The sequence below is a fragment of the Tinamus guttatus genome, unplaced genomic scaffold, assembly GCF_059628265.1.
Source record: "Tinamus guttatus ecotype Peru unplaced genomic scaffold, ASM5962826v1 Tinamus_guttatus_pri_ptg000203l, whole genome shotgun sequence".
Taxonomy (NCBI): Eukaryota; Metazoa; Chordata; class Aves; order Tinamiformes; family Tinamidae; genus Tinamus; species Tinamus guttatus.
The window spans coordinates 1,623,786-1,636,344 of NW_028288737.1; the positions used below are offsets into that span (position 1 = coordinate 1,623,786).

Below are 12,559 nucleotides of genomic sequence, written 5' to 3' on the forward strand. Positions count from 1 at the left end.
GTTTCTGCAGCTATGCCTCGGGCAGGGGCTTGCTTTCCCCCTCTGGCCGTGGCCTTCGCGGCCTCACGCAGGACACGGCTTCTGTGTCCCGGCTCCAGCAGATTCCCACATCCTTGCTCCTTGCGGGCTCCTTTCCCTCGGCGAGCTCAGGGAGCTGCGCAGTCACCACGTCTAGCCCTACGTTCCACCTCCACCCGGTTGTCCCCTCCTTCCCAGGGTTCTGCCCTCACTCCCCACATCCACTGCCTGACACGAGCAATACTCAGTACTTTTTATTTTAATGAAACACTTCAAAAAGGCTGTATAAACTTCTTCCACTTCCCACACGTTTACTTCTTACTATTGTAAATATTAGGAGGCAGGGAAGTTGTGCCCATTTACCACTTAAGAGCATGCAGCTCAATTTCTTTTTTCCCCCTGTCTTTTAACCAACTTCTCCAAATACAGATATTTGTATTACTTTCCAAATTTTACTTTCAGGAAAAAATTACATCTGTATGTTCCTAAATACACTCAGTCCTGAGTGATACCAGTAAGACACTCCTTTGTAAAAGCAGGATCAGCTTTTCCTTCCTCCAGTACCTAACAAATTAAAAGCGTGTGTACGTGGGGGAGAAAAGGGCAGGCATTAGGTATTAACGGGTGCTTTATCCGCCTTTAACGTGTTTGAGTTGCCATGACTGCTCTTGTCTGCAAGCAGCAATGAGGCGCGCATGGGAGAGCCGCGCTGCCCTCCAGTTCTCCCGTTCAATGCCCGTTTGCTCCGCACTGCAGCGGCCCTCGTGCCAGCCCGGGAACAGCGCTCTGTAAGAGCTCACCAAAAGATCACAAATCAGTTCGAACCAAGCGCGCTGCATCGCTTTTGCAGGCAACCGGCTCGCTTGCATAAAGCCTTATTTCTCTCCCATGGAATTTCACCGAAATCGGATCCCAAGCATTCTTGAATATTTTATGGCCTAGATGCTAACAATTCTTTTCATGAATATCTATAACCTTCCACTGATAAATAATTAACCGCCTCCTCATTAACAGGACTGAGAATTAAAAAGTGTTAAATTCTGTAACGCAGGAATTTTTTGTTTGTTTTCAGTTGAGCCTCTTTACATATTCCCTGTAACAGTAAAAATAAAACGCAATACAGCAAAAATTACAATATTAAGAAACTCCAACTAATAACATGACCAATAAAATTTATTAAACATTATATTTACAACTATTTACATATTCTTCCATAGATTAATATTAAAATAGACAATATACAATTTAAGAATTTTCATTCAAAGGCATTTTGTTGGAAAAAATAGGCTCTATTACGAGACCACCATATAAGAGCTTTTTTTTTTTTTTTTTTTTTTAATGTTTTACACAAAAATATTTTTCGTATAGTAAGTCATGGGTATGGCATTATAGACTAATATGAAATATGGACTTATAAATATTACAGTTGTTTAGGTACCAGCTATGGATGTAAAGGGGTTTGGAGCTCTGTGAAGCATGCAGCACAGTTCAGATGCAGGTTTTACACTTACGCCGATGAAACAAGCAGCTAGATCGAGCACATGCCGTGTTAAAAAGAACTGCCAACAGGAACACACTACACCTAAAAAAACCCTACAACTTTGGTCCAATAAAACATCAGACAAAAACAGTTTTATAATTAAAATATCTATTTTATACAGGTTTGAACATTAATTACAAGACTATTTACATTTGCACAATATGTATAAAATAAATTATTAAAAAATGAAGATAATATTACATCTTTTTTCAAAAAGAAAACTGTACAATAATTTACAAAATATAATAAGATTAATAGACTATTTTCCTTCAAATATTATATTTTCTTCCACAGGCTTTTTCTTTTTTTTTTTTTTTCTGTGGGAGTTCAACTGTTACTGAAGTTTCTTAATACAACAAAGCTTTATAGCAGACTAAGTATCATTTATTTTTCGGTGGCTGTTTCAGTTATTAACAGCTTCCAGCGCTGTTAACTCACCGTTTGTTTTGTCATCTTTTTTAGCAATAAGCCCTAAAGCTATAGGCAACTTTTAAAATACAGATAACAGTATTAACTGGGGAACTGATTTTTAAAATTAGCATCCAACTTCTGTTTTTGAACAAAACCCTGTTTAACATTGTTCTGAAGAAATTCTGAATTACTGAAAAAGGTCATATTCCACAAAATTAAGTGCTCTGTCTTAAAAGTACATTTGTATATCACTGCACATCAGTCTTTAGTTGTCCAGCTGGAAGAGTCAGATGATGCTAGTTGTCATATTGGCGTCAATTCAAAGTCATCATTAACATCAACAAGAGGAACATAAAACTCCTGAATTTCATAAATGCTGAGAGATTTGTATGTAGCAGGATCAAGTTCTTGTAGTTTAAGCTGCCACTCCAGTCTCTGTACCGCATTTAAAGCTGCTGCTTCATGCTGCTGCCTCATCAAAAGGCATGTCTATTTAAAAATTTAAAAATAAGTTATTTCAATATTAAAAAAATATATAATGAAAATTTAAGAAATAAAAAATATTCTAACCACCTCTTTAGCAATGTGGAAGACACACTTAGATGTGAATAAGTGGTTTCCTCACTATGTTTTTAGGAGGTCACCTAAATATTCAAGTCACTTTATTCCACTAAATTATGCATCAACAGATTTTTTTGTTTTAATATTGCTAGACTTTCCCTTGTGTGTCTCAAAGCTGCTACAATAATTTATATCGCACTTAAATCTACTACCATCTTTGTAGTGTCATTAGAGACTTAAAAAAAAGAAATGGAAAGAAATATACCTTTAATTTGTCAAATTTATCATCAACGTCCTGTAACCATGACATAAATTGTCTTGCATTAAATCGATCCCTCACTGATGTTTTACTGTCATCAGCCTACAAAGGAACACAAAAACTGTTTTTAACCAAACTTATTTGGCAATTCATTTTTACACCGTAAAACATGTTTTGTGGCATATTCAGAAACAAGGTGTGAAATGAAAAATAAACTGTTAAGTATCAGGCTATATACAAGCATACATGCTGACCATCACTTGCACCATGAGCCTCATTAAAGATGCCCATTTTCAGATTGCCCCAAGCTAAAACTATTTATCATACTCTATTTTTAAAATGTAGAGTAGGAGGCATCAAGATTTATGCTTTAAAATGTTAACTAGGCAGATCTTCCATAAAATCGCTCTGTGTTTTTTGTTTTGTTTTTTTTTTCCCCTCTGTCTGCAGCAACACATTTGTCCACTGTGAAAAACTTGACACCCTACAGATGGTCTTAAAGCTAGACTATGTCAATGCAACATTTAATTAGTAGTCATCAGATAGCACAAGCTCCTGCTACTTTCTAGAAAAGTCTTGGACGCTGCAGGAACACGTTAAACTTCAACAATGGGCAAGAACAGAAGGAAAAAAGAAAGAAAACTAAACACGCACACATATGCTGGCCAGACACAGAAGTTTCTGGAAAGCAGCTCTTTGAGGATTCAGTTATTCCCAAAATGGAAGTTCACCAGGTCTGCTCGGAAGGAGCCCTCAACGACCCTAATCCTGTATTTCGGACCAGGAGGGCTGGGACTGCTGCCTGTCCCTCCACCAGGCACCTCCTGCCCCATCTCGGCTGGGCCCACGCGGCCCCCGGCGCAACGGGCCCAGCTCGAGCCCGGCAAGGCCATGGAGGCCCCCAAGGCGCTTCCTAGACGGTCACTCTCCAGGCCGGGACACGGGATCCTTGCTTATGCGTCTTCCTCAACTGTTTCCCCCAAAGAAGAAAAAAAAGGCTTTTCACTATACAGCGCAATTGGATTTTGCTGAGAGAAGGACAAGGAATTGTTAGAATGAACTACTAAAAAAAAATTCTTATGCACTCACTTCCTGTTAAACAAATTAAATTAAATTAAATTAGATTAAATTAAATTAGAGCTTTGGTTTCAAGTCTGTAGTTTAAAATACAGGCTTCAATGATAGCGAAAACTAATACTCTGCTGAACATTATGTGCAGTATCATCATCTTCCAGAGAAGACTACACAGCCTGAAACACAAAACTGCTAAGGCAGTAAAAGGGAAGGAGAGACTGTTTTAAGTGTAAAGATAGTAAAAATGGCAGCAATAATTGAGGTAGAAGATGACTTCTCTCATAAAAGTTGCTTTTCTCATGTAAAATTCGAATAGAAAAATAGCTTATTTAAAATCCATTGTAAAAAAAAATCATGCAGATGTACACCTAACTCTGATGTGCCTCAAAATTCTGAAAATCTGCTGAGCTGCTTTTAAGTTAAGGCAAAAAAAACCAAAGAACCTTCTGAACCCTAGAATTAAGGATTATGTTTTAATTGCTAACAAGAGAAAAGATCTTATTTTTGCCCTATCCACTCAACTTATTAAGGAAATTATTATTGAAAAAAAATGCATCTTGTTTCAATGCTGAAAACAAGAATAAAACAGTCTCCATAAAGCTGAGGATACCTCTTGCTCAAGCACCTTGTTCTGCAGAGCTCTAGTTCTTTAAAAGATAGAACAAAATAGCACAGATGGGGGAAACGAGTTGCCCAACTAAAGTGAAACTCCAGTTATGTCCGAAATGTAGGTGTTTCATTTTAAAATGCCCACTGTTTAATGGATTAACACTGTTCTGACATCCGTAACAGCAAACTTTGAGTTCTGTTATGTGTGTCTTAGAGACACCACAATGGGTTATGCTGCCATTTCCACTCTTGTTAGCAGACCTGATCCCATGAAATTGTACTCTCTCAGAGATATGGCTGCTGCAAACCTCAGATTTATACAGAATACCACTCGTTTTATTATTATTCGTTATTTTTACCTAGAAACTACATACTAACAGTGAACATGTAAATAACACAAGGCTTCTAGGTTTGGGAAAAAAAGTCCTTTTACCTGGTCATGTCCAAGACCTTCACTGCTAGTAATATGGTATTTATAGAACAGTTTAATCATACTATGAAGAGCAGAAAAGCACTATGCAAATATCTCTACAAAACATTTCAAAACTTTAAAAAACAATCTCATTACTTCGCATGCTAGCGCATCTCAATTCTCTGGATTGCTGATGTTACAGCCAGTGACTGAAAATTTCTGATGAATCTATGTCTGTGAGCTGCCCAAAACGCCCTTGTGTTTACAATTTAAATTGGATTTCACAAAAAACAGCAGAGTAATAGTGTCATCTCACCCTCTGCATCAGTTTTGGAGGTGAGGTGATGTACGAATAGACACAGTACAAATGGAAAGCAGGATACGTGTACCTGTCTTTTTTTTTTTTCTTTTTTACTACACATCCAAAAGCAACCCAAGTGAAAAACAATCTGTAACGTGCAATGTGTTAAGTTAATGACAGTTTCACCACAGGACTAGCATTTTCCCCAAACGCTCTTTTTGAGCCAGTTTACAAAAGGCTTCTTTTTTCCCCTGCCCCTGCAGTGTATCTCTCTACCTGAGCATCCAGAGGCACATTATAAACCTCGGCATCCAGCAGAACAGTGCAGGCACTGAATGGTAGTGTTTGATTAGCTAGAGTCCTTGCTGCTCGATAATGAACACGTAGAACTTCTTGTTCGTTAGAAACAATAAGCTTTTCCTAATGGAATAAAATAACAAGGTATAAACGTACATTCCATAAATTAGCATTTCAGTTTGATTCATAAAAATGTTGATGCATTTAAGTATTTCTGGTTTTGCCTTAGATTTTTTGAATGCAAGGTTCCTGAGGTGCAGGAATTGAACTGAAAGAGGAAGGGGAAACTGTTCACCCAATCAACTCCAAATTTGTTATTTACCGACGCCAAGAATGTTTCCTGAATCTTGGAACTGAAAAAATGTTTTTCATTGTTGGTCAAAGTCAGGCCCATATTTTCGACTTAGTGCTCCTGAAACAAGTTCTAGTTGATGAAGGTGGTGAGTAAAAAAAAATTTGGAGATAAAACATCTAGAATTAAGATAACTGTTTGTAACTCTGAATTGCATGAAGATTTTTGTCATATCCTTGTAAAGTCAGGCACAGTGGCCAAGCAAACTAAATATTAAAAAGAAAGAAAAAAAGAAAAAAGAACCCAGTATGTAGAAACTTGATAAATGCACAGATATGTGAAAATTCTTGTTTAAGACAAGAAAACAGGGTCTCAGTTGGACTAATCTGTTCTATGGAACAGTGTATTTGAGCAAAATGACTAACAAAAAAAATGCAGAATTTTTATAAAACATAAAAGGAGTTATGTATTTAGTACTATTCAGCAACACAGTGGCTTTAATTTTTTATCAAAAATAAATGAAGGTGGATTTAAAACAGGTGGGTAGATAGAAAAGTAGCCTTTCCTTCATTTGATCATCACCTAATTTATTTTCAGTCAGAACTTGAACCATATTTACATTTCTGGCACTTATTTTATATCTAGCTTTGACCAAAATACTGAATTCACTAAAACGCTTTCTTCTACAGCTTTGTTAAGCCCCATCAAAAATGCCTTAATCCAAAAACACTGTGTTGAGTTCTCAGGAGCCAGCTGCTTGCAGAAACCATATGGAAGCTCTTAATGTACTTTATGCATGAAAAAGGCGTCCTGCCTGCTTGTGTCCACAAGCAATCTGGCCTGCAATACTTACTATATATCAAAATCTAGCTTGCCGAGGAGAAATGTCTATGAATAAAGAAAAATCTTGAACTAGGCATATTTTCTCCAATTCTGTATTCAAATTCAGTGACAAATACAGAGGTATTTACTAGCACAAATTTAGCTAACTTTTACAAACAGAATACTGGAAACAGTAACATTTTAGCCTTACATGAGTCTTCAGATTTAAACAAACTACAAATATAGCTGTCAGTTGCAGAGTTTTACCATTGCTTAAATTCATTTATTTAAAAAGACAAAAGTGCTAAATTCAAAGACTGGTTGATTCTAAAACTTACAACCATTATTAGCTTCAAAACTAGAATCTTTCTTCTCACTCCCCACACAAACACCTGAGCTACATCTTATAGCAATTAACAGGAAAAAGCTTTTAACCCCTTCAGCATACAGGTCTCCAGATTACCACATAATACTGAAATTATATTGTTAACTTTTTGTAGTATTTGTCTGATTCACAAATTTGGAAGTATTTTATTTCTAAGGCATTATGATTTTGAGTAAAGCCCAGTTTACCCATCAAAACAACAATAACAACAACAAAACGGTGGGAATTAAAACAGGTTTACTTTAGTCTTACCCTTTCAATACTGTGCTGTAAACGTAGTTTCATCCTTACAACCTCCTGTTGTTTAAACAGTTCCTTAAGTGGGTCTGACAATGAGGGAGGTGGTGTAATCTATGGAAAAAATAGTATAGTGAATGTGTTTAACATATGTTTTACCTGGCCTCTACGAATTGAGCGTTCATTTAAAAAAACATAAGCACATTACTTTTCAGAGAAAATTCGAGAATTTTGTTACCTTACATTAATTAGGTGATTTCAATCCATTTGCAATAGAAAGTTATAAGGTTTATCATAAAATTAATAAACCTGATTAAAGTGGTTTTTCGGACTGTTTAATACTTTTAACCAGTCATCGTCAGGATGCCACAGCTATTCTTTAAAAGATCTATACACAAGAAGACCTTAAAAATAAAACTTCCAATTTTGAGGACTTCTTAAAGCACAAACTGTTCATTTTGAAAAGTGACAAAATGTCTATCTATATGCAAGAACACAGTGAGAAAAATTAAAGAAATTATCTATAGCGTCACTGCTAGCCTATACGGCCCACAAGATGACAGACCATATTTCTACTCTTACAATCAGAAAAAAATAAGCCAGTATACAAAGTAACTAGAACCCCAGGCAATGGCTTTAAAAGATTCCTGCCATAAGATATTCAAAATAAAAACAAAGCTTGCAGTTTGTTCTTAGAAAAAAAAATTCAGTTAGATTTATCTGAAGGAAGCATCTATACTATTACTGACTGGCTACACTTAAAACATTTCTCATTTTTACAGCCTATTACAGTGAACAACAGATTTTATCCTTAATGATACGTATCTGAATACCCGGAGCCCTCATGGCAACCACAGAAATGTAGATGTTAGATGTTTCTTGAGAAGTAACTAATAATCAGAGTTTTAAGGCTCTAACCAAGTTTACTTTTCCCTGTGCAAATTCTACAGTTCAACATGCTCTGTAGTAACTGCTAGACATAAAAGTGTTGATATGGTCAATGCATTAAAAAGCTATTATAATGTTAGTGGATATCTAGATATGACACATTACCATCGTACAAACGGTAAGCGTAAAAGGCTTTTTTGACACTGCAATAACAAACTGTTTTATCTACTGAAAGCTATTTAATTATTGTTAAATAAATACTATCATTTAACATAAAATAATATTATTTAACATTATTTAACTATTTCAGGATAGTTTATTTCCCCGTTGAAAGTTAACCAGTATTTGGGGAATTAAAGATCATACTTAATAACTAATTATTTATGCAGGCATTAAGTCATTTTTGCTGTAGAACTATATGTAACTCTATAAAAAGTTTCAAACTGCTAAACAACATGCACTGCTCTTTTAACGAAAAAGGCTTGGCTTCCCAAACTCTGAGTAAGCTTTATGGCATTTGCCATTTCGTCAAAGTCATCAGTACATTAAAAAAAAGTGCTACTGGGATAAACTTTCTGAAACGTAATGGATTTGAACGTGTTCAAGGTCAGCCGGAGATATTTTACAGCCTGGTTTTGCCTGGAAACTTTGTATTGACGACACGCCAATAGTGCTGTCATGCTCTTTCAGTAAGGTAACACGGGATGTCCTTAACAACACCATTTTTAAAAAGTAGTTTTACAAATAATAATAATAATAATAAGCAAGATGTTTTAAAAATCTCAGCCCCTTTCTCAACGGCGAAATACACGGCAGCAGAGGGTAAATCTGCCTGTAGATACTCCTTGGGGGACGCAGAAGCAAGCTGAGAGGCAGCAAGCATCCCCACAGCGCGGGGGAAAGCGGCACGAGCAGCGCAGCAGTTCCCCGTGTGGGAGCGCCGCTACCGCCGGCCTCGCCACGCGCGGCCGCGGGGAAGGGCCCCGCGCGGGCGGCAGGGGGCGCCGCCGCGCCGCCAACGCGCAGCCGCCGCGGGGAGAAGTGAAATAAACGGTTTCCAGGCGGCAGCAACGGCCGGGGGCGCCGCTCGCCGTGATGGCCACTGAGGAGGCAGCGTAAGACGCGTTGGAAAAATCCTGACGCACATTTGGAACGGCAGGAACTGAGCATGAAACCCAACACGCCACAAGGAAAAAGTGACCTCAGCCTGTTTTATAACCAGTTATCAGGCTGGTTCCTCGGGAGCCCAGAGGCCATCCAGGCAATTCTTTAAGTACCCTGAATAAAAGCCCTCGGCCTTCTCAGCCTGCCCCGCAAGTCCTGCTCGAAGGAACCAGGGCCTCGAGGAGCAGACCGGGCAGGGCCCCTGAGTGCCCCATGCCCGGCCATGAGCCCGGTGCCACCGGGAGCCCCGCTGGGCAGCGGCACCGAGCAACATTCTCCGTCACGGCCACAACGGCGGGACCGGCGCGCCTCTCTCTTTGCCCTCAACCCCTCTCTGTGACTGCTTTAAAAACAGAGACAGGAGTTAACCTGGATTTGCACGTAAACAAACCTCTATGATGTCCCTGCCATCGAGACCAGCTGGGCCGCTTTCCCATTAAAACATTCAGTGCATGTGGAAGCACGATTCTGGTAACATGGCCAAAGTGAACCTTTGCCACTTAAGTTTCAAGGACAATGCTTAAGAGCTTGCAGAGATTCCCTTTTGCCGGAAAGATGTTTGCTAGGAAGCCATCGAAAACTGGAAATGAGTAATCCTAGTGTCTTTTCTCAGGAGGCAATATAGATAAGGATAAAGGATAAACCCAACACAATATACTGATGCCTCAATCTCAAAGGCAGCACAGCTAAGTACAACCTAGATTTATTACGCTAGAAGAAGGTGCAGATTTGTGGAACTGACCTTATTTCACCCATCTTATACTTTATATTTACGTTAGTGAGAGGGGAGTCACAGTTCATATGCAGCTACTCTTATGGCCTTAGGTGATATAGGTCAGAAATTACAATATATAAACAAGGCAGGGGAATTCACATTTAAACTCATCACTGCCTGGTTCCTACCTGCAGGATGCTTTAAGCTTACCAAGTGTACATCATTAAGTTATCATTAGAAGACTGCGTGGAGAACAGTGTTGTTTGCAGAGCTCCCTTGTACATACTGCTTAATAATCTTAATTTGTCACTACTAGAAGTAACAATCACGACAGTTGCAATTTCAAAATACCATAAAGAGGAGTATCACTAAAATGAAAATTTTATACTCAGAAATGAATGTTTTGTTTATAAACTGATACATGCATTTTACACAAACATGAAATAAAGAGCTGTGCCTGGACTCTCAACAATTAATGGAAGATTAATAACATGCATGTGTTACTATTTTGTATGACACAATAATATGCAACTGTTAAATGACCTTTATGTTAGAGTTTTAAAATATTTCCTCTGCCCTGTTTTGCCCCATTCTTTACAACTGGGGAAGACTAACCATGCCACAAGCAGACAGAAGGAAAACACTATCTAACTTTAACTGCTCCTATCAGGAAGACAAGTATGCAAAGGGAAGCAACTCAGAAATCTAAAAGAGAGAAAATTGAGCAACTGCGATCCTTCAAAAGTTATTTTTTTTAATCAACTTTTTTTTTTTTTTAAGAAAAAACTTCACGAAAATGGGGAGTATCATTTCTGAAATTTACTGGACTTGAGCTAGCCAAGAATTTGCACTACACAATTCCCTATATTTATTCTCAAGAGCTACAGAGTCCTTATTACACACAGCCAGAGAAAGGGGGAGGAAGTATGAGGCAACTCTTAAATACCAAGTGAGTAACCTTCTCGTGCCTACATACATTCCCACTTATGACAGGGAAGTGAGCTGCCCAGGTAGAAAATGGCCAGGGAAAATATAAGCCATATTCGTCCACTCTCTGGTTATCCCAAATGAGGCAGTTAAGTGCGATGCGAAAACAGCAACTTCTGGCTTGGAAACAGTATGTACTTGAATAGCAGCTGCTATTTTATATATATATATATATATATATATATATATATATGCTTTTGGGGATAAAGATGAAATACAGAAACTGCAACAGCTACTGAGAAATATATCTAGACTCTAGAAGGCTGGCAGTCTGGCAAAAAAGCCTACTGTATATCCTCATCCATTTGCAGACTAAGTAAATGTGTCATATTGCTTAGAGCTTTCCTCAGACTATAATTAAACTTTTTAAATGTATTTATTTTTCTTGCAAAGAATCACGATCACCATCAGATATAAGAGAACTTTCAGGTACACATGCAGTCTAATGGAAAAATTAGAGCAAACGTGGGAAATGTGACTACTGAATGAAGCAAGGAGAAATGTTAAAGTTTACTTTTATACACTAGATTTGCATTCATTACTTAATTAAGAGCATCTGCAGTTCTTTCAGAGAGAACTAAGGCAGCATCTCAAGCAGGGGCAAGTCACCTTAAAGGCACGAACACAATATCTAGTCCATTCAGAAATCAGGAGGCTGAATACTGGATGCTTAGACTGTGTGTATGAGATTTCTTATGAGCCAGCAGTTCAGACTAGCAGGTATTTTTGCCGCTGAAGGAGTATGTTATTCTGCCCATTCCTCCGAAAGCCCAAGGCTTCCTCAGCTCGACAAGTAATGGGCATATATCAAAACCCACTGAATTCTGACATTTCCAAGCCAAACAGCTACTTTAGGAAATCAAACACATTGTGTCTCTGCCTGTTTCAACTACCAAGTGCATTAACTTAAATCTTTCCAAGAGGTCTAGGTTAGCATGTTCACCTTTGAACTGGGGCAGTTTAAATGTGAACACCTCGTCAGTTAGAGTGAAACAGATGATAGGTGGGAACCTACAGAGCTTCTTTCTATGTCCAGGAATAATGGTATTTCCAGGTGGTTTGCAAAAAACCCTCAGCACACTATGTTTTGGAACTCCCTGTCCCCACTTTTTATAACAATAAACACAGAATCAGTCATGCCCAAGAGCAAAGAGCAAATTCAAGGGCTACAGAGATCATGTTGACTTGCGTAACTGGCCAGTTCTTCAGAACAGAGCTCGGCAGTGGTCACACAGTTATTTTAAGATAATTGAGGGGCACCTCCAAAGCCAACAGTGGTATTAACTGCACTTGTGCCAATTATTGGCTACATTACCCAGAGGACACTCAAATTACTGACCTCTTCCACAACTTTGACATGGGCATATTGCGAAGGATACCTATGGTGACCTTAAAACTAGACAGATGTCCCTGAACTGCAGATGTTCTTCAGTGAAATGGAAGACAATTTCTCATGATTAAATAAAACTCAGAACTCTAAATTGATGGATTACAAAAGCTGGGACACAGCAGATCACATTTTCTGCTCTTGAGGGTATGAAGGAGAAACTGAAATAGTTAGCAGGTACTCTTACTTAGGGGACAAAC

The 12,559-nt window shown here is 38.3% G+C and overlaps 1 protein-coding gene across 1 annotated transcript in view; it reads right to left on the minus strand.

Annotated features, from left to right (window-relative positions):
- Positions 1–1,173: 1,173 nt before the first annotated feature.
- Positions 1,174–12,559, minus strand: part of ANKRD12 (ankyrin repeat domain 12) — a 39,074-nt gene continuing 27,688 nt past the window's right edge. The window contains exons 8-11 of the mRNA XM_010211751.2: positions 7,234–7,332; positions 5,462–5,605; positions 2,796–2,891; positions 1,174–2,458 (exon numbers count right to left, since the gene is read on the minus strand). Coding sequence (XP_010210053.2) covers positions 2,273–2,458; positions 2,796–2,891; positions 5,462–5,605; positions 7,234–7,332 — 525 coding nt within the window. The 3' untranslated portion in view covers positions 1,174–2,272. The remainder of the gene's footprint in view (positions 2,459–2,795; positions 2,892–5,461; positions 5,606–7,233; positions 7,333–12,559) is intronic.